A 27,023-nucleotide genomic window follows, 5' to 3' on the forward strand; every position below is an offset into this window, starting at 1 on the left:
GAAACAGAGGTAGGACTTGAACATAGTAACCCTGAGATGACATACATATACCTCAACTGGTATCACAATTACTGGGCCAAATGCCCACATTCTTAACAAGAAGACATCCATAAAATATACAGATAATAAAACTGCACTCTATAGAAATGTGGAGCATTTCATTTAACCCAAGGAAGAACTGGAAGGATGACTATTACCATAATTATTGTTTAGCATTATACTGGAAAGTTTAGTCTGTGAATTAAATAACAGCAATTATAGAATGTAAATAAACAGTATGCATATCAGAAAAAAATAAACAAGTAATAAGATTGAAGCAGTAATTAAAAGTCTCCTATCAGGGACTGGTATGGAGGTGTAGCTGGTAAAGTGACTGACTGTGATGCTAGCATCCCATACAGGCACCAATTCGTGTCCCGGCTGCTCCACTTCCAATCCAGTTTCCTGTTAATGGCCTGGGAAAAGCAGCAGCAGATGGCCAGTGCAGCCCACATGGGAGACTCAGATGAAGCCCAGCGTTGGAACTGCAGCCCTCCAGGAAGTGAGTGAGCAGAGCAGCTTTCTCTCTGTTCCCCTCTCTCTCTGTAACTTTCAAAGTAAATAAATAAATCTTAAAAAAATCCCCCATCAAAGGAAAGCCCAAGGTCTAATGGCTTTTCTGCTGAGTTCTACAAAATATTTAAAGAAGAACTAACTGCAATATTTTTCAAACTATTCCAGAATATTGAAAAGGATGGAACTCTGCCAAATTCTTTTCATGAGACCAGTAATATTCTGACCCCAAAGACACAACACAAAAAGAAAACTATAGACTGTTATCCTTGGTGAACAAATAAAAATTCTCAATAAGATATTAGCAAAGCGAATCCAACACCACATCAAAAAGATTATACATTATAATTAAGTGGGATTTATCCTAAGGATTCAAGGGTGGTTCAACATTTTCAAATCAATAAACATCATAAATCACATCAAACAGAATGAATAAATAATTATATGACCGTCTCAATAGATGCCAAAGCATTTGTTAAGATTCAACATCCCTTTGTGATAAAAACTCTTTTTTTTTTTTTTTTTTTTTTTTTTTTTTACAGAGGATCAGTTTAGTATGCATTAAGTAAGGATTTCAACAGTTTGCACCCCCATAGAAACACAAAGTGAAATATATTGTTTGAGTACTCGTTATAGCATTAAATCTCAATGTACAGCACATTAAGGATAGAGATCCTACATGAGGAGTAAGTGCACAGTGACTCCTGTTGTTGACTTTACCAATTGACACTCCTGTCTATGGCATCAGTAATCTCCCTATGCTCCAGTCATGAGTTTCCAAGGCTATGGAAGCCCTCTGAGTTCTCCGACTCTTATCTTGTTTAGACAAGGTCATAGTCAAAGTGGAGGTTCTCTCCTCCCTTCGGAGAAAGGTACCTCCTTCTTTGATGACCTGTTCTTTCCACTGGGATCTCACTCGCAGAGATCTTTTGCCAGAGTGTCTTGGCTTTCCATGCCTGAAATACTCTCATGAGCTTTTCAGCCAGATCCGAATGCCTTTAGGGCTGATTCTGAGGCCAGAGTGCTATTTAGGACATCTGCCATTCTATGAGTCTGCTGAGTATCTCACTTCCCATGTTGGATCACTCTCCCCTTTATTTACTCCATCGGTTAGCGTTAGCAGGTACTAGACTTGTTTATGTGTTCCCTTTGACTCCCAGTCCCTTCACCATGACCAACTGTGAACTGAAACTGATCACCTGGAACAGTGAGATGGCATTGGTACATGACACCTCGATGGGATTGAATTGGAATCCCCTGGTATGCTTCCAACTCCACCACTTGGGGCAAGTCAGCCTGAGCATGTCCCAAATTATACATCTCTTCCCTCTCCCATTCCCACCACCATGTTCAACAGGGATCATATTTCAGTTAATTTTCAACACTTAAGAATAACTGTGCATCAATAACAGATCTAAACCAGTCATATTAAGTAGAACAGATAAAAAAACTACTAAGAGGGATAATGTATTAAGTTGTTCATTAACAGTCAGGGCTATGCTGATCAAGAAATTAGGTACAGAAGGGACATACCTCAAAATTATGAAGGCTATGTGACAAACTCACAACCAAAATCATGTTGAATGAAAAAAGTTAAAGCATTTCTCCTTCCATTGAGTACAAGACAAGGATGTCTACTTTTTTTTGGAGGGGGGGGAGACAGGCAGAGTGGACAGTGAGAGAGAGAGACAGAGAGAAAGGTCTTCCTTTTCCGTTGGTTCACCCTCCAATGGCCGCTTCAGCCGGCGCACCGTGCCAATCCAAAGCCAGGAGCCAGGTGTTTCTCCTGGTCTCCCATGTGGATGCAGGGCCCAAGGACTTGGGCCATCCTCCACTGCATTCCCGGGCTACACTGGGAGCTGGACAGGAAGAGGAGCGATCGGGACAGAATCCGGCGCCCCGACTGGGACTAGAACCCGGTGTGCCGGCGCCACTATGTCTACTTTCACCACTCTTATTCAACATCGTGAAGTATTAACAAGAGGAGCTAAGGAAGAAAAATAAATGCCTTCAAAATCGGAAGACGTCAAAATACCCATGTTTTCATATGACATAATTTTGTGCATGGAAAAACCTAAATATTCCATCAAAAAGCTGTTAGGGGGTTGGTGCTTTGGTGTAGTAGGTTAAGCCTCTGCCTGCAGCACTGACATCCCATATGGATGCTGGTTCAAGTCCCAGCTGCTCCATTTTCAATCCAACACCCTGCTGATGGCTTGGGCAAGCAGTAGAAGATGGCCCAAGTGGTTGGCCCCCTGCATCCATGTGCAAGACCTCTAAGGAGCTCCTGGATCTTGTCTTCAGATCAGCCCAGCTCAGGCCGTTGTGTCCATTTGAGGAGTGAACCAGCAGATCGAAGACCTTTCTGTCTCTCCCTCCCTCTGTCTGCAACTCTGCCTCTCAAATAAATAATCTTTTGTAATAAAAGTTTTTAGAACTGATAAAACAATTCAATAAAGTTGCAACAGAGCAAAAAGTAGCATTTTTACACCAATAATGAGCTTATTGATAGAGAAATCAAGAAATAAATTCCATTCACAAGCTACAAAAATTTAACATTTAATAATAAATTTAACCAAAGATGTACTTTTCTCTGAAGGGAGGAGAGAACTTCCACTTTGCATAATGCCCTGTCCAAATACTGACAGAGTCTGTGGACTCAAAAGGCTTCCATAGCCTTGGCAGCTCATGTCAAGTCACTGATGTCCAAAATAAGAGTGTTGTTAAATCAACAACAGGAGTCACTGTGTACTTACTCCCTATGTAGGACCTCTGTCCTTAATGAGGTGTACTATGAGAACTAACAGTAAAACTTATCTTCAAACAGTACTTTATACTTTGAGTGTCTATGTGGGTACAAACAGTTGAAATCTCTACTTAGTATAGAGTTGGTCTTCTGTATAAAAAAGTCAATTAAAAATGAATCTTAATGAAAAATAGAATGGGAGAGGGAGTAGGAAGTGGGATGGGAGTAAGGGTGGGTGGGTGGGAATGGGGGAAAGGACCACTATATTCCTAAAAGCTGCACATATGACATTTTGTACTCATTAAATAAAAACCTTAAAAAATTTAACCAAAGAAATTAAAGATCTCTGTAATGAAAATTACAAAATACTTATGAAAGAAATCATCAAGAACATACAAAAATAGAAAGTCATTTCTTTTCCATGGGTTGAAAGAATTAATGCCATTAAAATATCCATATTACCCAAAGCAATCTATAGATTTGATGTAGTAGCTAGCAAAATACAAAGGATATTCTTTACAGAATGAGAATAAGAATCCAAAAATTCATATGGAACCACAAAAGACCCAGAACAGCCAAAGCAACCCTGAGCAAAACAACATCATCTAACTCCAGGCATTACAATCTCTGATTTCAAAGTATGCTTCAAAATTATCAATCAAAGCAGCATGGTATTGGCATAAAAACTGACACAGGTCAATGGAATAGAATTAATCCATTTTCATACAGCCAACTGATTTTTTACAAAGTCCAAGAACATCCATTGGAGAATGGATAGTCTTTTCAACAAATGCTGCTAGCACAACTGGACATACAAATGCAGAAGAATAAAGCTAGCGCCCTACCTCCTACCATTTACAAACATCAACTCAAGACATATCAAAGATTATATATTAATATATAATATAATATATTATATAATTATAATTAATCAATCAATAATATATAAATATATAATATTATATATTATATATATCAGGCATGCAGACAACTTAACAATAAAAAATAACTAATCCAGTTTAAAAATGGGCAAAGGGCTGTATTGCTGCCACAAAACACACCAAACACTGGAGTAAGGGAAAGGGTTTATTGGAGAAAACCGGATAGATTGGAAGAAGGGGCGAAGAAGGAAAAGAGGGAGAAGGAGAGCTTATGAGAGACAGCAAGAGAGACAGAGATGGAGAGAAAGAGAGCCACGTGTTCAAGAACAGGTCCTTTAAAACTTTGCCGGGGGCAGGCAGGGAAGTAGGAACAGCGAATCCCATTAGGATGCAAGTGGAGCTGACACCAGTGGTTGGGCCACATGGCCACTTAGCTTCCAGCAATGGCAGCAGGGGCTAAATTCTAGTATGGTGTCTGGGGTGTAGATTCCACCATAGATAAGACTGCACCATTTTACTAACAAAGGGTGTCAGCATGGTGCAGCATCACTTGTGATGCTGCCAACCTCTATTGCAGTGCTGATGTGAGTCCCGGCTGCTCTGCTTTCTATCCAGCTCCTGCTAATGTACCAGAGGAAGCAACAGAGGACAGCTCAAGTGCTTGGGCCCCTGCCATCCATGTGGGTGACCTAGATAGAGTTCTGGGCTCTGGCTTTGGCCTGGACTGGTCCCAGCCATCACAGCTATCTGGGCAATGAACCAGAGGAAGAAAGCTCTCATTTTTGCTCTCCTTCTGTCTCTGACTTTGTGTCACTCTGCCTTTCAAATAAACAAAGGTTTAATCTTATGATTATAAAATAAACTATAAAAATTAAAAGAAAAAATAAGAAAGGAAGTAGGACGGAGGGTGGAGTATGGGTGGGAAGTATCACTATGCTTCTAAATCTGTATTTATGACATACATGAAATTTGCTCACCTTATATAAATAAAAAATTGTTAAAAAATTTTGGCAAAGGACTTGAATACATAGTTCTTTGAAAGAAGAAATACAAATGGCCAATAAATGTATGAAAAAATATTCAACATCACTGGTCACCAGGGAGTGCAAATCCACATTACAATGAAATATCACCTCACACTCACACTACAGAACAGCTATGATAAACAAAGAGAACAGATGTGGAGAAATGGGAACTCTTACACACTGTTGGTGAGAATATAAATTAATATAGCCACTATGGAAAACAGTATGGAGATTTCCTAAAAACAATTAGAAACAGAACTGCCATATGACCTAGCAATGCCACTACTGGGCATGTATCCAGTATATACGAAATCACTGTATCAAAGAAATATGAGCTCCATCATGTTCATAGTAGCACTGTTCACAATAGCCAAGACAGGGAATCAATATATGGAAGCATATGAATAAAGAACATGTCATGGTACATATACCACTGAATAGCACTCAATCATGCTAAAGAACAAAATCGTGTCGCTTGCAGAAAAATGGTTGCAGACAGAGACATCACATTAAGTGAAATAAGCCAAACACGGAAATACAAATAAATGTCACATGGGAATTTAAAAACCAAAACCCAAGCAACAACAGCAGCAACAACTTCATTTGAACACAGAGTGGTGATTACCATAGACTGGAAGAAGTGAAAGATAGGGGAGGCGGGTTCTTCATTAACTGTGACATATACATGATACTTATATGAGATGTTACTAATAGGGAAAGCTAGGCATGGGGCATATGGGAACTCATTACACTACTTCACAATTTTTGTTGAAATTATAAACTTATTTTAAATATTTTATTTATTTTTTAAAAAGATTTATTTATTTTACTTGAAAGTCAGTTACACAGAGAGACGAGAAGCAGAGAGAGAGAAAGAGAGAGGGAGGGAGGGAAGGAGGGAGGGAAGTCTTCTATCCAATGGTTCACTCTCAAATAGGCTGCAACAGCTGGAGCTGCACCGATCCTAAGCCAGGAGCTAGGAGCTTCTTCTGGGTCTCCCACGCAGATGCAGGAGCCCAGGACTTGGGCCATCTTCCACTGCTTTCTCAGGCCATAGCAGAGAGCTGGATTGGAAGTGGAGCAGCCGGGTCTTGAACCGGCACCCATATGGGATGCTGGTGCTTCAGGCCAGGGTGTTAACCTGTTGCACCACAGTGCCAGGCCCAATTTTTAAATATTTTAAAGACAGAAGAAACAAAACTCATAATTCACAAATTACTGAAAATTTACAAGTCTACAATAAAATTATAAGAATAAATAAGAGCTTTATAAGCACATCAAACAGAAAATAAATATGCATGGGGCCGGCACTGTGGTTCAGTGGGTTAACGCCCTGACCTGAAGTGCTAGCATCCCATACAGGCTTCAGTTTGAGTCCCACTGCTCCACTTCTGATCCAGCTCTCTGTTATGGCCTGGGATAGCAGAAGAAGATGGCCCAAGTTCTTGGGCCCCTGTACCCATGTGGGAGACCTGGAAGAAGCTCCTGGCTCTGGATTGGCACAGTTATGGCCATCTGGGGAGTGAACCAGCAGATGGAAGACTCTCTCTGTCTCTACCTCTCTCTGTAACTCTTTCAAATAAATAAAATAAATATTTTTTTAAAAAGAAAATAAATATGCAAAATATTAGCTATATTCCAGAAATAGATATAAAATGCAGTCTTAGAAAAGATCCCATTTTGGGGCTGGCACTGTGGTGTAACTGGTTAAGTCACAAGTCCTGGCTGTTCCACTTCCAATCTAACCCACTGCTAATGTGACTATGAAAGCAGCGGAACATGGCCCAACTTGTTGGGCCTCTGTACCCATGTGAGACCTTGAAGAAGCTCCTGGCTTTGGCCTGGCTCAGCCTCAGTCATTGTGGCCATATGGGGAATGAACTAGTAGATGGAAGATCTCTCCCTCTTTTTCTCTCCTTTATCTCTGACACTCTGCCTTTCAAATAAATAATCTTTTTTATTAAAGATTTATTTATTTATTGGAAAGGCAGAGTTACAGAGAGGCAGAGGCAGAGAGAGAGAGAGAGAGGGAGATCTTCCATCCACTGGTTCACTCCCCAAATGGCAGCAACAGCCGGAGCTGTACTGATCTGAAGCCTGGAGTTTCTTCTGGGTCTCCTACACGGGTGCAGGGGCTCAAGGACTTGGGCCATATTCTACTGCTTTCCCAGGCCATAGCAGAGAGCTGGGTCAGAAGTAGGGCAGCCCAGTCTCGAATAGGCACCCATATGGGATGTTGGCACTGCAGGTGGCTGCTTTACCTGCTAAGCCACAGCACTGACCCCATAAATAAACCTTAAAAAATCCATTTAAAATAATAAAAAACATGTGGGTATTTAACAATAAACCTGAGCAGAGACATGGAAAATCCTCAGGGAGAATTATAAGCCTTGAGGGGTGGGTGTTTTGTCTAGCAGTTAAGATACTGCTTGGAGGGGCCAGCACCATGGCGCAATAGGTTAACCCTCTGCCTGTGACACCGGCATCCCATGTGGGCGCCAGTTGTAGTCCTGACTGCTCATCTTCCAATCTGGCTCTCTGCTATGGCCTGGGAAAGCAACAGAAGATGGCCTAAGTGCTTGGGCCCCTGCACCCATGTGGGAGACCGGGAAGAAGCTCCTGGCTCCTGGCTTTGGATCGGCGCAGTTCCAGCCATTTCAGCTATTTGGGGAGTGAACCAGTAGATGAATACCTTTCTCTCTGCCTCCCCTCTCACTGTATGTAACTCTACTTCTCAAATAAATAAATAGAATCTTTAAAATAAATATATAAATAAATAAATAAGAAAGATACTGCTTGGAATACCTACTTTCCATATCCTGATTGCAGGCTCTTGCTAACGTACACCCTGGGAGGCAGCAGGTGACATCTCAAGTCACCTTTACATTCATAAATTTCAATTATTTAAAAAAACGTTTATTTGAAAAATCAAACAACAGGGAGAATGACTGACTGATTTTCAGTCCACTGCTTCATTCCCCAAATGGCCACAACAGCTAGGCTGGTCAGGCAGAAGCCAGGAGACAAAAAGTATATCCAGGTCTCCCACATAGGTGGCAGGGACTCGGGTCCTTGCGCCATTATCTGCTGTCTCCAAGGAACGTTAGAAGGAACTCTGGATTAGAAAGCACGGGTGGGACTCGATCCCAGGGATGCTAACGTGGATTGTGGGTCCCAAGCAGCAGTTTAACCCACTATACCACATGCCCACCCTGATTTCAATTTTTTTCACCTGAAAAGATTTATTTATTTGAAAGGCTGACTTACAGAAAGAGAGGGAGATGTGGGCGGGGGGTGGGGTGGGGTGGGGGAGGGATTGATTTTCCATCTACTGGTTTATTCTCCAAATGGCTGCAATGGCCAGGGCTGGGCCAGGCCAAAACTGAGAGCCAGGAGCTTCTTCCAGGTCTCCCATGTGGGCGCTGGGGTCCAAGCACTTGGGCAATTCTCCACTGCTTTCCTAGCTGCATTAGCAGGGAGCTGGATTGGAAGTGGAGCAGCAGGGACTTGAACTGGTGCCCATAAGGGATGCTGGTGCTGCAGGAAGCAGCTTTAGCTATGCCATAGCACTGACTCCAAAATTTATCTTTTAACTACATTTTCCATGAACTTTTTGAAGTTTTCTAATACAGTCGGAAATATTGATATGTTTATTTATTAAACATAAGAACCTCTATTTATCAAAAGGAACCATAGTCTGAATACAAAGATAGCCATACCTGAGAGATTATGTTTATATTACAAAAAAATCAATATAGATTTTTGTGAGGACTGTAAAGAATACATATAAATAAATAAGGAAAAGAAAAGTATAGGAAAAAGTGCTGAATAAGGAAGTTGACATTGTGGTGCAGTGGGTTAAGCCACCACCAGCAACATTGGCATCCCACATGAGTGCTGATTTGAGTCTGGGCTCCTCCATTTATGATCCAACTCCCTGATAATGAGCCTGGGAAAACAGAGGAAGATGGCGCAAGCTTGGGCCCTGGCATCATGTGGGAAACGGAGTTCCACATTCCTGGCTTCAACCTGGCCCAGCCCTGGCAGTTGCAGTCCTTTGGGAGAATGAACCAGTCGATAGAAGATTCTCTCTGTCTCTCCCTTTCTCCCTCTTTTCATAACTCTTTCAAATAAATAAATTTTTAAAGTGCTTGATAAATATTTCACTTACCCAGGAAAATGGAAACATGCATCACCAATAAACATATCAACAGATGATCCACCCTGGCAACTGAGGAATTGTCAATATTTCATTTTACATGCATGCACACACACATATTTATCAGTGTGACAAGTACAAGAGTTGATGAGAAAGTGGAGCATCAGGAGCTGTCATGTCTCACCATGGGAGGATCAATTAGTAGAGCCACTGTGGGAAAGACCTTGTCGCTACCTTGAAAAGTTAAACATGTGTATTCCTTTCCCCTATCAGGAATATACCCAGGAGAAATTATTGCACATATGAACCAAGAGATGTATACAACAATCTTCCACAGTATTATTCACAATCACAAAACACCAATAACATCTTAAATTTCACCAACATAAGAATGCTAACTTGTCATATTCGTACAATATATTAGTATATAGCCATGGAAATACAGAAACCTCTGCTGCTCCATTCATTCCTAGGGTTAAGTGCTACCATCGGTGTTCACTGACCAAGAAAAGCAAGACAAAGAAGAAATATGAAAAGCAGAAGCAGACAAAACCATAACCTATACTGCCTTACATACGAGTGTATTTTACAACATAACTAAACCTCAGGACAGTGCAAGCACATGGTGAGGTTGCCAATATAAGGGTCAGCAAAAATATTTTGGTAATGTTCTACCAACTCTTCAGCTGGAGGTTCACACCTGCTCATTTACCTATTCCTTCATTAATCTGTATGTGAATATTACACACACTATATTATATGCACACTATTACATAAAAATGACTCTTGGCAAACCTCAGGTCTTTTTGAAAATATATTTTAAAGATTTATTTGAAAGGCAGAGTTAAAGAAAGGGAGACAAGAAAGATCTCCCATCTACTGGTTCACTCCTCAAATGGCTGCTATGGCTGGGGCTGGACCAGGCCAAAGCCAGGAATCGAACTCCATCTGGGTTTCCTACATGGATGATAGAGACCCAAGGACTTGGGCTATCCTCTGTTGCTTTCCCAGGCTTATTAGCTAAATTGGAAATGGAACAGCCAGGCACTGGCTGGCATTGTAGGCCACGGCTTAACCCAGTGTGCCACAATGCTGGCACCAAAACTTCAGATCTTTATGGTCAGTTTCAACACAAAGTCACATTAAACAACAAAAACAACAACACACACAAAAAAACATAGCTTGGACCAGAGTTGTAGCATAGCAGGTAAAGCCACCACTTGCAATGACATCCCATATGGATGCCAATTTGTGTCCTGGCCTGCTCCACTTCTGATTCAGCTCTCTACTAATGGTCTGGGAAAAGCAGCAGAAGATAGCTCAAGTACTTGGGCCTTTGTCACCCATGTGGGAGACCCAGATGAAGCTTCTGGCTCCTGGCTTTGGCTTGGCTATTCCAGGTACTTGTGGAGTAAACCAATGGATAGAAGACCTCTTCCTCTGTCCCTCTGTCTCTCCCTCTCTTTCTGTAATTCTGTCTTTCAAATAAATAAATAAATTTTTAAGAAACAAATTAAAAAAAAAAAAACAGCCCCAAGTCAAACTTTTTAAAATGTAACTTAAAAATGTATGTGGAAGATTGTGAAATAATCTGTAATTGTGTTCTCAGGACCTCTCCTCTCCTGCACCCTCCAGAAGGCCTACGTAAATGCTCAGATTTATTGTTTGAAGAAACAACTGGGAAATCTGAAGCCATTAGCCTCATGTCATTTTCTTTATTGAGAAATAATTTCACAATTTCCTTAACTACAGAAATTCTGGATTTTCCATCAGTGGACAGGAGACCTAGTCCAAGGAGAGAGCTGAAATGAGAGTGATCTTGATCAGAGGTCTCTACAGCCTGGCACCCTATATCCTTGTCCCTCGGGAACCTGCTCAGGGAGACAGTCCCACCAGGGATCAGTTATATCTAGATCTGCATCAGCCACAGTGCACTCAGTGCTGCTGTAGCCACACAGCCCCAGAAGGGAACCCCCACTGAGCTTTATAACCTCCCCAGATACTTCATGGAATCCATTTGTTCAAAAGATATAAATTGACATCTCACTAGATGATAGGACCCACCTCTCCTCCTTCCACTCTGAGATCAGGTCTCAGTCCAAGGATCGTCACTATGGGTAGCAGCCTGTGTCCCAGCTTCTGTACCCCAGGAGCCCTGCTAAACATCTCAGTGAGGAGGTTAATTCTGGGGCCATTCCTACCACAGTATAAGCAGCCTGCCACTTTGTTTTGGTAATGCTTGTTGTGATGCCTCCTAATTTAGGCAATTGGAATTTGGAAGATAATCCTTGCTTTCCCCAGCATCCATTTCTGGGTCTGCATATATTATAGCCTCTCACAATGAACAGGTCGATTTCTTTTCCAGTATCCAAAGCATTTTAGTTTCATCAATTGCTCTTCTCTGTAATGTCTCATCTTTTCCTTTCTCATCATAATGATAACAGCCAGTTCCTCCTTTTCCCATACTATACTTTGCTTATCTGGATAGCAGGAAGCTGGCACTGGTACCTTGTGGCATGTGGAAAGAAGGTGTCCATTACAACAGCCAAAGTGGGGGCAAGTGTTGTGGCATAGCAGGTAAAGTCATCGTTTGCAACACTGGCATCCCATATGGGCACTGGTTTGCATCCTGGCTTCTCCACTTCCAATACAGCTCTTTGCTGATGACCTAGGAAAAGCAGTGGAGGATGGCCCAAGTGTTTAGGCCCCTGACATTGATGTGGGAGACCTGGAAGAAGCTCCTAGCTCCAGGCTGTTGCAGCCATTTTAGAAGAGAGCTAGAAGATGGAAGATCTCTGTCTGTCCCTCTCTCTCTGATACACATCTTTAAAAAAAAATAGCCAAAGTAGGGACCGGTGCTGTGGCATAGCGGGTAAAGCCGCTGCCTACAGTGCCAGTATCCTATATGGGCGCCAGTTTGAGCCCCGCTGCTCCACTTCTGATCCAGCTCCCTGCTAATATGCCTGGGAAAGCAGTGGAAGATGGCCCAAATCCTTGGTCCCCTGCACCCATGTGGGAGACCCATAAGAAACTCCTGGCTCCTGGCTTTGGATCAGCCCAGCTCTGATCATTGTAGACATTTGGGAAGTGAACCAGAGGACAAAGATCTCTCTCTGCTTCTGCCTCTGCCTCTCTATAAATCTGCCTTTCAAATAAATAAAGAAATCTTTAAAAAAAAATCCAAAGTTTAGTTGAGGCCCCCAGTTCACAAAAAGTGGCAATATTTGGTCACTGGAGAAAGATTCTGTGTGTCCTCTTCCTAAGCAAAGTGACAGTCTTTTACTCAATAGTCTCCAAACTCAAGCTGAATCAGTGACTGAGCTGAGTGTGGCAGGTGGTGCTCCGTATCTTTGGACACCAAGGAAGAGGAAGAGAGCTACGCTGTCTTTGGAAGGGCTTGTATTTAAGAAAACAAGCTATCACAGTTGTCTTGGTGGGACCACGTTGGTGAAAGAAACAAGTGGTTTTAAACTATCAAAGTTACCTAAGAAAATCCAATTTTCTTCTCTATTTCCAGAGTGTCAATACACCTCTGTAGGATAGAGAAAAGGATGTGAATTGAGTGAAAATATCACCCCTGTGATCTTATGTCTGAAACGTACATATGGATTTATGGTACCACTGCACAGAGCCCTGCCTTCTCTCCTGTGCTCTAAGCTGAACAGATCTTCCCTAGATTAGCTTTCTCACTATATGTAGCTTTTTTCCGGATTGGTCTCCTTGTGACTTTGATTCTGTGAATTTCACATTTAAAAATGTGGTGCCCAGTCTTCTTAACTACCTTTGCTTCTAGGGTTGAACTTCAGCATCTTATCCAAGAATGCTATCGAGCCAACTTGAGAACATAGGCAAGCACTTAATGCTCCTAGAGTCAGGCATTGGTCTCCTAGCTGCAGACTCCAGTTAACAGAATTCCAGGATCCACTTAGCACAAGCAACCTAAGAAAGCTCCACAGAAAATGTGATATGAAGGTCAGGTCATATCTGCTATCTGTTAGAGAACAGCTACAAATCAGAAAGTAGAAGAGACAGTAACAGTTACTCCTTAATATTGTTTCCATGAATAATTCTTAGAAATTTCAAAATGCGTATCATTAAAGACCTGGTTTTAGAACAATACAATGACATTCTAAAGTAATAGCAACATGTATATTGACATGAATTTTATACTCTGTCCTCCCAATAAAATAATGTATAAATAATCTGTTTCTAAGCCCACTGCACCACACCCCAAATGAAGAAATGCTGGACTCACATTGGTGACATATTCGATATCCTTCCAAAGGATGCACTCTCTGGGGAAATCGGCCAAGTCTAAGAAGTGTTCCACTACCACTTGTCCGATTAAGTCGTGGCGAGAGAACCTGTCAAAGTCGTACACAGAGAAGTGAAGCTTTCGTGCTTCGAGGTCGTTGTAGGGAACCGGAAATAAAAACACTTCATCAAAAACAGGGTTCAGGGTCTTTCTGTGAACCTTAGTCTGGTGCTTTGTTTTCCGATCAGGAAGCAAATAGATCTTGACATAAGGATCTGAAGTCCCAGAAAAGTCCTTGGCCGGCAAATTGACAGCTTTGTGAATCTTCACTATGAGCTGCTCTAAGTCACAGTCATATTTTAAAATGAAGTTCAGTTTTCCACAAGCTTTGCTGTTACTCCTTCTCCCATCATCATTATCCAGTGACCTCTGCTTATATAACTCCGGTTTAATTCTACCAATTCCAGTCAACTGCTCCTGCTTTTGAAGCTGCTGGATATTGAAGTCTGGGTTTGACAGGTTGAGTTGTCTTCGGATTGAATTATGCCTTGAATGAAGAGCAAGACAGAGCCAAGTTATAACCTCATTAGCTATGGGTCTTTTAGAAACTTGTGCCTGGAATGTAGGTAGACTGTTATGGTAGGAGCTTAGATCTGTGGACTTTTTTCTCTTTTGGCCTAAATTCAAAATGCTCATCAATGTGAATAAGCTGCTCCCTACGGCTTGAGGCTCAACACTGAGGCCTGGTATCAGGAAATGAACTTACTAACATGTGACCTTGGAGCTTTAAAGGTTTAATGCACTTTCTCAATTGTCTGATGTGCCATTAAAGAAGCTTATCTGGCTGGCAGAATGTAAAGGTTGTACAAACTGCTTTGAAAACAAAATTATCTACTCTTATAATATTCTGAAATTCAAATAGTTAGGTAAGTATTGTCTTTGGAAAGATGAATCGTTCTCTAAATTACACAGAATTTCTTGTCACTGGCTTACAGTTTATAAGGATGTGAATTCCTAGTTCAAATTCAAATCAAAGCATTTCATCACAAGAAGAATTCTTCCTCAGGTGAAAATACATGTGACTGGATATGTCTGCTTATGGTGCATTGTGTTGGCTTTGACAGGTACAAGAGACAGCTCTGGAATTGTGTTTTTTTGTTGTTGTTGTACTATGCGGGTGATTAATGATCAAGAGTTTTATTTCTGAAATAAACATTAATGACACAAAAATTAAAGGTGGGCTACCATAAATGCATATAGGGATTCAGTTACAGAAGGTTGGATTTGGCTTTTGCAAATTATATATTTGGCAACAGAGTATAAGTATAACGGAATATAATAGGGTATATCCTTACCCTATCAGCTTATTGGTTTAGGTTATAAGGATCCTGAAAGATAGGTTTTAAAAATTTCGTTAAAATTTGTCTTGTTTGTGTGGGTCCTCACAAGTTGAAATAGTCATTACACACAAGGTTGTTTTTAAGGTTATTTTTGTTTGTTTTTAGCCCAGAATTCAGTCATTATATTGTGTTACATGTAGTTGTTCAATAACATTAATTAAAATACCATCTCTGCTAGAAGGTGATGGGAAACAGCCAGGCTGCCTCCTAGGGACTGATAAATAGGTGGAGAGGCAGAGTGAATATTTGGATTTGTCTTCCTTTCTTAAGACTACTTTCTGAAATAAAAATTAAAAATAGGATTATTAGATCCTAAACATGTTTAGAACTACTCTCCCTTGTCACCACAGATGTTGTTAGGCTAAACTTCCCTCTTCAGCTTAAAATAGCCTCTTGGTCACTAATCACCCACACGGTACAAGAGTGCTATCACAGAGCTGTCACTGTACCTGCCAGACACAGCGCTCTACAGCAAACAAATAAATCCCAGTCTCAAAGATTCCCACAACCTTAATGTTCTTTATCTTACAATTTATGGGGTGGGGGGGAAAGGCAGGAGACACTAAGTGCCTAAAACTGGGCTCTGCACTAGCACATCTAGGAAGTCCCATGTCCAGATGTAGGACTGCTGTGGGGCTAGAATGGAACTTTCATCTCGCTGTACTGGACTTTGTGGATAGAAAGGACTGGTAGAGAGCACAAGTATCCTGTCCATGCAGAGGCCAGACGGGGCTGCTACAAGCTCTGTCTCCCTTTGCTATTGATTTTTTTTTTGCAAGACAGATCCAAAAAAGCTTCAAAATTTGGTCCTAGTCAGTTCCCAACATTCTTAGAGGGACTTGTTAGTGAGACTAACTAGCGAGGATTAGCCTGGGTCACTATGGGTGCTGTTCAATTAGTGCTTCAGGCAGGATACACAACAGACTCATAGAATGGCAGATGCCCTAAGCAGCACTCTGGCCTCAGAATCAGCCCTTGAGGCATTCGGATCTGGCTGAAAAGCCCATGAGAGTATTTTAGGCATGGAAAGCCAAGACACTCTGGCAAAAAAAAAAAAAAAAAAAAAAAAAAAAACCTAAATGAAAGATCTCTGTGAGTGAGACCCCAGTAGAAAGAATGGGCCATCAAAGAAGGAGGTAACTTTCTCTGAAGGGAGGAGAGAACTTTCACTTTGACCATGGCCTTGTCTAAATAAGATCAAAGTCAGCAAACTCAGAAGGCTTCCATAGCCTTGGCAACTCATGACAAGAGCCTAGGGAGATTGCTGATACCATCAACAAGAGTGCCAATTTGTTAGGTCAACAACAGGAGTCACTGTGCACTTATTCCTCATGTAGGATCTCTGTCCTTAATGTGTTGTTCAATGTGAATTAATGTTATAACTAGTACTCAAACAGTATTTTACACTTTGTGTTCTGTGTGGGTGCAAACTGTTGAGATCTTTACTTAATATATACTAAACTGATCTTCTGTATGTAAAGATAATTGAAAATGAGTCTTGATGTGAATGGAATGGGAGAGGGAGCGGGAGTTGGGAGGGTTGCGGGCAGAACGGAAGTTATGGGGGAGGGCATTGTAATCTATAAGCTGTACTTTGGAAATTTATATTTGCTAAATAAAACTTAAAAAAAAAATTAGTGCTTCAGTTTACACAATAAAAGTGCTCCCCGTAAGTCCTCCTGGATGCTCCTTCTTGGGTCTTGAGTCTATGGTAGGGCAATGATTCTGTATCTACACCCAAGTCCAGGCCCTGCCCCTCTACTTGTCACTTTTCTCCCCAGGGATTGCTGAGCAAACTGTCTGCATAACAATTTACCATTGGCTTTTTTGAATACTGGCTTTAAATTCATCACAGCAACATTGTGTCTTCACCCCTGTCTGCAAAACTAACCCTACCATGTAAATTTAAATATTAATCGCAGATGCGTGGATTTGGCTACTTAGCAATGGAACACATTCTGTTTTACATGCACATTTTCTTAGACATGAGATCTGAAGAGAAATTAGTTCTACATGCTCAGCTGCTGCTAACCTCGATAGATTGCTGGGGGGTGCTTGAGGAGGGCATTATGGAGAGATTTGTACTTCAAAGACCAAAGCAAGATCCCATTCCCTAGGAACCAATTACACAGGAAGCCCTCCACCCCAAATCGTAAGACAAATGAAGAGTCTTCTTAAAAACTCAATCATTGAAAATGATTATCTATCAATGTTTTACATGATTATTTCCATTCCCTATCATCCTCACTCCCATTCAGAATCACGCTTACTATCGGGGAAATAGTTCAATCTAACTGTGAGGTAGTGGTGCACTACAGATAACAAAGACTGCAACAGGGCATGACAATTTCTCACTTCCTGGGGCTTCCTTCAGGAGAGAGTTAGAGTTCACTGGAACTGGGGCATGGGTAGAACGGAGAGCAAGAGCAGCCAGAGAACCACGGTAACTCATAACCTTTCTGTGTAACCTCTGCAGCTCTGGGAGTTGGAAATAAGCAAGCAGGGGTGGGAGGCTGCCTCGGAGACATGAAGGAGAAGGTGGGGTGGAAGAATTGGAAAATCAATATTCCAATATTCCACAGTTCTCATAGGTTACTCAAATGGAGACAAGAAGGAAAAGCAGGCATGCAGTAGGAAGGGAGACACAGAACAGTGTTATGGCCTGAATTCTCCCCATCCTGGATGAGGTGGCTGTGCATGGTCAATGGAAGCGGTGTCTTAGTACAGTGAATAAGCGGCTCTACAGGGCACAAGGGTCTAGAGTGATAGTGACCATTACATTGAGCGAGCATGGCAGGGAGGGATCTGTATTATGAAGCAGACTGCCCTCTGAGTAAGTCTGGGAGTCCTGTATTTTGGTGTCCTCTGGGCTTACGGTACATAATGAATAGAAAGAAGAAAAATAAGAGTGGGCATTGTGATGCAGTGGTTTAAGCTACTGCTTGGAACACCCACATCCCATAACCTGGTATTGGTGTGAGTCTGCTTCCAATCCAGCTACCTGCAAATGCACCTGAGAAGCAGTTCATGATGCTTGGGTTCCTGCTTTCCATGTGGGAGACCTGAATGGAGTCCCTGGCTCCTGGCTTTGGCCGAGCCCAGCCACAGCAGTTATTGTTGCAGTCATCTGGGGTGTGAGCCAGTGGGTGGAAGAGAATCTCTCTCTCTCTCTCTCTCTATGTGTGTGTGTGTGTGACTCTAGTCTTCAAATAAATAAATATATCTTATTAAAAAAAAGAGAGGAAAAAGTGGACCCCGAGGTAGTAGGGGTAGTGGGGAGGAAAGTTGAGAAATAGGTTCCTCTGTAAATAGTCACACCCTAATGCTGTCTCAGAGAGGCTGCCTGCTGAGGTTGGAACTCCCAGTGTCCTCCCTCTTCCATCCTCCATCAGGGCAGGCCAGACTGTTTCCTGACATAAAACAGGCAAGGAAGAAAACGTGGGCTGCATTTGGCTACCTGAGACCTGAGTTAGAATGTTGGAGACTGAAGAAAGCTTGAGTTCAAAGACAGTTTACAAAATCTGAGAAGCAAATTTCCCACAGCAAACTCAGCTTCATGCTGAGTTACCGCCATGGGTCAGGAGGGGGCAGGAGCCCAAAGGCTAAGGGGTTGTCCTCTCTCCTTTCCTCAAATGTGACTTAACCACTCTTTGTTCTAGTCTTAGTCCCCAAATCAACACCGTAAAAACCAACTTTGTCCATCAAATCTAAAGAAGGAGGACATTGAATACAACTAAACATATATAGATGTGCAGAACAAGGTGTCAAATGGGGTAGAAGGCCAGAAAGGCCAAGCCTAACCACTGCCCTGAAGGAAATGACTTGTCAGGCCGGTAACTACAGGGCAGGGAAGAGGAGGTTAAGTACTGACCAGAGGTAGCTGGAAGCAGAGAGGGAGGAAGGAACACTCTGGCTCAGGAAATTTTCACGGAGGGGAGGGTACATGAGCTGGACTTGCTAATTCCCTTGGCTTCATCCTCATTTGCTTCTGGGCTGATGCTGAAAACTTCAGCAGAGAAAGTAACAGAACTTTCATCCTGGTTCCCACTCCCCAGCAGGACAGCATCTTCAGCTCTTCCTCCCCAGTAGCTTTCTCCAGAGTCCTCTACATTTTGGACTCTGTAAGAGTCAGCACCCAGAATCCTCTGCGTCTCTTCTATCACTGGGTTTTCTGTGCAGCCGTGGGCAGGGGTGCTCTCTCCTATGTCTCCTCACTTTGATGGCCCCATCTCAGAGGTGACATCCCATGTATCCTTTCCCTGGTTCTGAGGCACCATTGTTGACTGGACTTCAGGCGCCAAGGAGAGGCAAGAGAGAACTTGTAGTTTCTGAACTGTTAATGATGTCTTGCCTATGCTTAACTGGTCATATCTCTACTTCTTTTCCTTCCCAGAAACACTTGGTGAAGAAGAAAGAATTGAATTTTCCTAGCGCACAGGCAGACACCAAAGAAGGGAATTTCCAGGACAGGGAAAGATGAAATCATACTATAAGGTCAGGAGGAAGTAGAAAGCTGAGGCTTTCTTGACCTAGGCTTCTAGGATGACTGAGATAATGAAGATGTAGGCAGCCAGCCTTGGAACCCAGTGGAGGTGTGTGATCGAGTGCACTTGGATACACAGAAGCACGACCTGCTTCCACCCACACTCTCCCAAGTTAAAATAAGTTTGACACTTTAGGGTCACTTTCAAATACCTTAGCTTTTATAACCAAGATGAGCCTTTGTCCACCAACAGTTTCCCTACAGCTGCTCACTTCCCAAGTCTCTCTCCATTCTATTGCTCTCTCTGGCTCCTGTATCCAGTCTTCACTTTCACCTCACATATCTTATACATTCTTTCTGGATTCATCTACTAAGGAACAATATGAGCACATCAATGTGTATACTTGTTGCTCATCTACTGGGCCTTTAAGGGCAAGATATATCTTTTTCTGTCTTTAATACCAAGACTTAATGTAGAATTTTACACATAACACATGTGTAATACGTGTGTCAAAATAGAGGAATGTATAGACAAAACAGTTTGATAATTAAAATCTGAGAGAAAAAAACACACTTAAATTTAGTTTCAAGGTCTTATGGAAGTTGAGATACAGTGAAACAACTGTCATTATTGAAGCAATTTATCAAAAGCTGAAGAAATAACTAAAACAGTGATTTATTTAAAAGTTATGTTTTAGATATTTACATCTCCCCAACGTTCTTAATACACAAAAATATGGCTAACTAAAAATGTGTTGGGGCCAGCTGTTGTGGTGCAGTGGGTTAAGGCACCACCTGCAACACTGGAATCCATATGGACACAGGTTTGAGTCCATGCTACTCTACTTCTAATCCAGCTCCCTGCTAATGTGCCTGAGAAAGCAGTGGAAGATGGTACAAGCGTTTGGGCACTTGCCACCAAATTAGGAGACTTAGATCAATTTCAGGGTCCTGGCTTCCGCCTGGATCAAACTCGGCCATTGCGGCCATTTAGGGAGTAAACCAGTAAATGGAAGATCTCTCTGTTGACCTCTTCCTAACTCTGTCTTAAAAATAAATAAAATAACTGCTTTTTAAACAAAAAGAAATCTGATGATTTCTTCTAAATCAAATGCATAAAGTACAACATGCATTCTTTGTACATTACTTATTGGAATTGTGGCCAGTAACTGGGCCTAAATTTAAAGGGTGATGCTTATCTCCACCCTGCAATTTTGTCAGTGTATTTCTGTGACTCTATGGATTGTTTAAGAGATTAGGTCAAAAGTCTAAATGATGGGTGCTTAATGGATGTGAGGCCCAGGATAAACAGGAAGGCCGCCATGGCCTTAACACAAGCCTTCTTCTAGTAAAGCTTCTTAACTGCGTCTATGCCAACCTCTGGGTTGCTATGACTTGGTAACTAACGCTGGCCAGGAGACAGGGCTGAGATCAGACTTTGGCAATATCATGCAGGGCCCCCATAGGCCTGACAGAGAGTCTGTGGTGTGAGAACTGAGATTTTTCAAGAAACCAAAGTGTTACATAGAAATTTTGAGAAGGCTTAAGTAAACAAGATGAAACTTCACCTTGTAGCATAAACCAGAAAATAGATTAGATGGCCTTTCAAGGTTCACTCTATTTTGGGGATCCAAGAATTTTCATATATTTGGAATAGAGATTTTTATAAATCTCTTTTTTGAAAAATTCCATAAAAATAACATATTCATATTCTCAGCACACTAGGTCATTAAACAAGTGGGATTTCATCATAATTGAAAAGAATTAGCAGGAATTTTGGATGGGCCCAATAGTAACTGAGCTCACTAGGCACAGAATCTCAACATGGTCGACCTTGGAAGAACAACAGAAAGTCATCCTGACCAGAAACATTCTTAGGAGATAAAGCAAAGCTCATTTTCAGGATGTTTTAAAAAAAAATGCAGTGATGTGAACCATGCAGATGGAAGCTGAAGAGGCCAGGTGAGGTTGGGAGATGGTAAGGATGCCCTTGAATGGGAGTCTAAGTCTTCTGTAAACTGGGCTGAGATGGTGTCTTAAGAACCCTGGGGGCTGGCGCCGCAGCTCACTAGGCTAATCCTCCACCTTGCGGCACTGGCACACCGGGTTCTAGTCCCGGTCAGGGTGCCGGATTCTGTCCCTCTTCCAGGCCAGCTCTCTGCTGTGGCCCGGGAGTGCAGTGGAGGATGGCCCAAGTCCTTGGGCCCTGCACTCCATGGGAGACCAGGATAAGTACCGGGCTCCTGCCATCGGATCAGCACGGTGCGCCAGCCGCGGTGGCCATTGGAGGGTGAACCAACGGCAAAGGAAGACCTTTCTCTCTGTCTCTGTCTCTCACTGTCCACTCTGCCTGTCAAACAAAACAAAACAAAAAACAAAACAAAACAAAACCCCTGGCATGAGTGTGACTGGTGGTGGATGGATGTAGTAAGATGGCAGTGAGAAAGTAACGAACATAATCTGAATGGAGACAGAAGAAACAACAGCTGGAACAACAGGTTACTTAGCACCAACTAATCAAAGAAGACCTTCTCTTCCTCCAACAGGGAATCAAAAATACTACTTTAAAAAGAATGCTAGAAATGCTTTGGAGCATGAAGGAAAGTTCACTCATTTTTTAATTTGAGTTTTCTTATAATGTAATACAGTTTTTAAAATATACTACTTTTAATATGATAAGATCATGAAAAATGATACATATTTCCAGACAATCCACAAAACTAGGTCGCTAGTAATTTAGGTATGAATGTTCTGAATGCATCACAGGGCAAATTGTCAGTATTAGGTCAGAAGCAGATGGAAAGAGTTTAGTTTTCTTCTGGTAGTTCAGATATTAACTAAAGCTGATTTTGGCCATCAGAAAAATAATTTAATTGCATGCCTCCAAAACTAAAATAAATCTTAGTGCAAAATGCATTTTGCAGAGATAATTCCTTTGTTTTCCTTTTATTATTTCCTTTCTCCTCAATTCCCATATGTTAGGATGATGTTTCTCTTTAAAATATGCAGAGTACTTATACATTTTTCTAGAATAAATATTATGATAATTGTAGTGATATTATTGGTATCAGCTCACTGGAATTGTGGCAGAGTCTTTGTATCAAATCTGATAAAAACACACAGTATTAACACACTGTGTTAGAGAAATCCAGAAAAACTACATGCAGACTAGGACCAAACAGGAGACAATTTCAATGGTGGCTCCAACAGAAAGGCTCTAATGACTGAAGTACTGAAAGGACTTTATGATGAGTCGGCACCACCCCACGAACTCACGACAGCATCAAACAGGGCCCTAGTTATATTTAAGTCCTAAATCTGAAGAGAAATCCTAGTGATAAAATCTGAGGATTTCTTCTAAATCAAATGGCAAACAACCACCCATTTCCTCACAGGAATATTTTAAGTCGAGCTCTTTGATTCAGAATTGGAAATGATGCTAAAATAGGTTTCAGAAAAAAATTAAACCATAAACTGTCATATTCCATCCCACTTAATGTGAATGAGCCTCTAGGATAAACTTTATTAACATAAAAGGGTAAAATCTTATTTCTGTTTCAAGAGAAGAAAAAAAATCTTTTTTAAAAAAACACCTCCAAACTGTGCTCGTGCGTTCCAGATAATAGCACATGTGATTCCTCTGGCTATTGTGCAAGAAAATATTTTCATTTTAAAGAAAGCTGCTTCCTGTGTCTCTATTCTGAAACTTATTACAAAGCAGTTTTTATATCCAGTGATTCAGAACTAGCGATTTCACCTCAACCTCACCTTTGTTGCAACATCTAAGTCTTGGAAGAGGCTGTCTCAATGTTAATGATGATGATGATGATGATGATGATGACAGCAATACTAAAGAAAAGCAAAGCTCGCATTCTGAGGCACTCACTAGGTGCAAATCTGTCCACAGCACAAGTTATCATTTCATTCCTAAAACCATCTATACGTCGATACTATTCTTTTTCTTCTATGAAAGAGGTAAAAGGTGAAGGTTAAGGAAAGCTGACTGATGTCACACAAGTGAGAAAGCCAGTTCTTTGGACCCCAGAGCTCATGCTTTTTGTCACTGCACTTACATTACTTGTCTACTTCTTAATAGTACAAAGCATCCAGACAATGGGAAGAGACTGACCCTGACCTTGGGTGCCGTGCAGCCTCACAATGCCTTGGAATGCACAAAGCCTTTCAGACACATTGTGGAGGCCACACAGCCTCTTGTGGCCACTGTGTTAGATCAAAGGGACACTGAAGAAATTCAATAGCACTGGGAGGGCAGCAGGGAAGAGAGGCTGAGCTCTGGTTCTGGTACTGGTTGAACCCAGGTTCAAACCCCAACCAGGGTACATATTAACATATAGCTCCTTAAGTTTTTCTCCTACTGGAAAATAAAAATTGTATCCAACTCATACAGTTATAGGCATTAATGAAATGCTGTATATAAAATTATTTTAGAGTATTTGACTTACGGTAAGTTTTAATAACATCAACCATATTTTTGTCATGAAGGAGAGACTAAACAGAACTCAGGGGACTAACTTCAGCTTAAGAGGTCTAGCATTTTCCCATATCCATGCCTTTGATACCTAATGCACATTTAAAAGGCTACAGACTCCTTAGCTGATCAACATCACTGCTGCCAAGAAGGGGGAATAGGGTAGTCCAAGCCTCGCATTCAGAAAGCAAGGGGGCATTACTGACCGAGCCGAAGACGTTGGCTCTGTGACTTGGTGCTGCACGCGGACGCCATGGGCACAGTTCTCTTGGACCCCTGGCTGGGTTGAGAGGGGGATATCAGGGGAGGTGTGGCTGATCTTCATGGAGGAGTCAGGGCAGGGCGTGGGAGGGTCTAAGAAGTCCTCACTGTTCTCCTGCTCATTGGTTTCTGTGTCCGTGTAGTTAAGAGGCTCTTGGTTGTTGTCTTTGCTACCAGAGAGCAGGCCTCGTTCTCTCCACGGAACCCAGCAGAGTTTCCAAGACACGAAGAGAGACACGCCGAAGAGGGCGAGACCACAGGCAGTGACCACAAGGGTCAGCAGGCTCACTGAGATATCTGCAAAGAAGCAAAGATCAAAGGTCAGTGTGAGTTGGTCGTCTGTGTACAAAGTTAGTTGAAAATGAATTTTAATGGAGAATGTGACTAGGAAGAGGAGAGGGAGAAGGAGTAGGGTGGGAGTGTGGGTGGGAGGGCAGGTATGGTGGGAAGAATAACTATATTCCTAAAGTTGTATTTATGAAATTTGTATTCCTTAAAAAAAAAAAAAGGTCAGTGTGATCAGTCCTCCCGTGCCCACCCACTGCACAGTGCAGGCAGAACGACCCTCTCATCCACTCATCTCTCAGGAGCCCACATGGAAGCCGAGGCTAGAGGATGCTGCTAGGTCACCTGTTTCTGGGGCAGTGACAATGAGGGTTCAGATACAAACCAGAGAACAAAAGCACAGAGGAGGTAGCAGAATACACAGGCCATGTTTAGAAACAACAGACAACCTGCTGTAGCAAGGAATGGTATATTCAGGGGAACTGGCAATGTACTGGAAGTCAGATGAAACCCTGTCCTACAAGGAGCACAAACCACTGATTTTTTTTTCTTTGAGAAGGGCAGTTTAAACTGTCCTAAAAAATTACTGTCATCTCAGAGAGCTGTATAATATAATTTGGGGATCTTTTAAGCCAAAACTTTTTGAAAAAGATAAATGAGCACACTTACCCCTACCCCCTCCTCTATTTTTACTACGAACTTTCAAGGGTCTAAGCAAAATGGAGTTCAAGTCCTCTGTGGATTCTGTAGCCTCAGGAATACCCACCACTCATTGGTCAAGTCACTGGGATCCAGGGCATAGTGTCATAGTTTGGGTTCCCCAGTAGCAGATCCTGAGACAAAACTTTGAGAATGTGAAGGAAACACAGCAAGTGGGAGATGTGACCCAAAAAAGGCAGCAGCAAATGGTACATTTTTAAGCAAGTAACCATAGTGGAGACTAGAGGTTAAGCCTGCTGGGGAGGATCCATACGCCTTAGAGTTGCCCTACCCAAGAGGAAAGGACACGCGCTACTTGTACATCAACTCCCTTCAGTCATGTACCCTGCATGGCCAACCTGCAACTCAGGTGGGAGTAATGAGTGTCAGTGATCAGTAAGGTCCCAGTTGAAATCAGTGCAGGGGCCACACTGGAGGTCTGCCAGCATGCAGCGGAGTAGCAAGGGTGAGGGGATGTGGCGAGCAATGGCCACATCTGCACATCGAGTATGGGTCTGTGGTTTTCGAATGGTGTGTGGGAATGCAATAGCCAATGACTGTGCTTCTGACTTTCAGAACAGAAACCAGACCCCACCAGGCATCTGTCTCACCCTACAGTAGAGTCAAGGAGGCTGAAGCATGAACCTGAGCTCACTCCTGGTGTTATGGTGGCTGTAGACACCTGACTTTAAAGGAAATTCCTATGTGGCTTTACTGTGCTCCACTACACTCAGGGGCCCTCGGGATTCTCCCTAGGGTTTGTCTCTACTGCCTGTCATTAATATATACACTGCTTCAAAGTTTTTTGAATGTCCACATGTGCCAGGTACTGTACAAGCCTCTGGAGATACAGTAGAGAACATGACAGACACATTCCATACCTTCACCGATTCATGATCTGGTAAGGAGAAATTAAAAATTAGTTATTCAGTCCTCATAGTTTGGACTATCCACAGCAGCATGAACATTCTGTGATTTATGACAAGTTGTATTTCAGCTGAGGCACCTGCAAGTCAGTTACCTACTGAGCCAAGCTGACAAACTGCCATCAGTGAGCTTTTCAACATGACTATGAAGGTACCTGATCATTCTTATAGTGATAAAACTGTTTCCTCATGAAAGTGCTCTTGAGAGAAAACTGCCAGGTGGTCATGAGTCTATCCTGTCTCCTCTGTGTCTCCTGGTCAATGTGTGCCCTTGTGGTGAAATAGCATCATGGATCTGTTTTAAAACACAGGATTCCAGTTCAACAGGAATAACTGAGCTCAAACCTTTGTCATTTCTGTCTCCTCAACTCCCACTGAAACAGGATATAAGCGATGGAAAACAAGGAATGGTAACATCAATCCATCAGTGAACTAGTGACCGTGAGGAATTTCTGGAATTGTTTTAATCAAAAAAAGCCAATCCGTGCAGAAAACTTAACACAGGCAGAAGAAAGGATACTGGGTGCAGATATAAATTAAAAATCTCGGGTGCAGGGGCCAGCATTCGGTGCAGTGGTTAAGATATTGCTTGAGATGCCGGCATCCTATGGGAGAATACCAGGGTTCAAGTCTCAGCTCCATTTCCAATGTCAGCTTCCTGATAATGTCATTCTGGGAGGTAATGGTGATGGATTAAGTACCTGGATCTGTGCAACCCATGTAGGAGGCCTGAAATGAGGTCCAGGCTCCTGATTTTTACCTGACCCAGCCTTTGCCCTTGGGGGCATTTGGAGAATGAACCAGAGGATAGAGGACCTCTGTCTCTGTGCCTTTCAAATAAACAACATTTTTTTTTTTTTTG

The 27,023-nt window shown here is 42.1% G+C and overlaps 1 protein-coding gene and 1 long non-coding RNA gene across 10 annotated transcripts in view; one reads left to right on the forward strand and one right to left on the reverse strand.

The window, feature by feature from the left end:
• SYT9 (synaptotagmin 9) overlaps nucleotides 1-27,023 on the reverse strand; it is a 409,891-nt gene that overhangs the window by 129,696 nt on the left and 253,172 nt on the right. For 8 of the 9 annotated variants that reach the window (XR_007910949.2, XM_008265569.4, XM_070074132.1 and 5 more), the window contains 2 exons: nucleotides 24,197-24,548; nucleotides 13,619-14,165 (listed from right to left, as the gene is read on the reverse strand). Coding sequence is in view for 8 of the 9 variants with exons in the window: in XM_008265569.4 (XP_008263791.3) it covers nucleotides 13,619-14,165; nucleotides 24,197-24,548 (899 nt within the window). In the remaining variant the exon portion in view is untranslated. The remainder of the gene's footprint in view (nucleotides 1-13,618; nucleotides 14,166-24,196; nucleotides 24,549-27,023) is intronic. The other variant, XM_070074142.1, reaches the window with a different exon arrangement.
• LOC127484198 (uncharacterized) lies at nucleotides 21,318-26,697 on the forward strand. The gene is made up of 3 exons (XR_007911003.2): nucleotides 21,318-21,463; nucleotides 24,429-24,571; nucleotides 25,812-26,697. It is a non-coding gene; the product is annotated as an uncharacterized lncRNA (long non-coding RNA).

This window comes from Oryctolagus cuniculus, chromosome 1, assembly GCF_964237555.1.
Source record: "Oryctolagus cuniculus chromosome 1, mOryCun1.1, whole genome shotgun sequence".
Lineage (NCBI taxonomy): Eukaryota > Metazoa > Chordata > Mammalia > Lagomorpha > Leporidae > Oryctolagus > Oryctolagus cuniculus.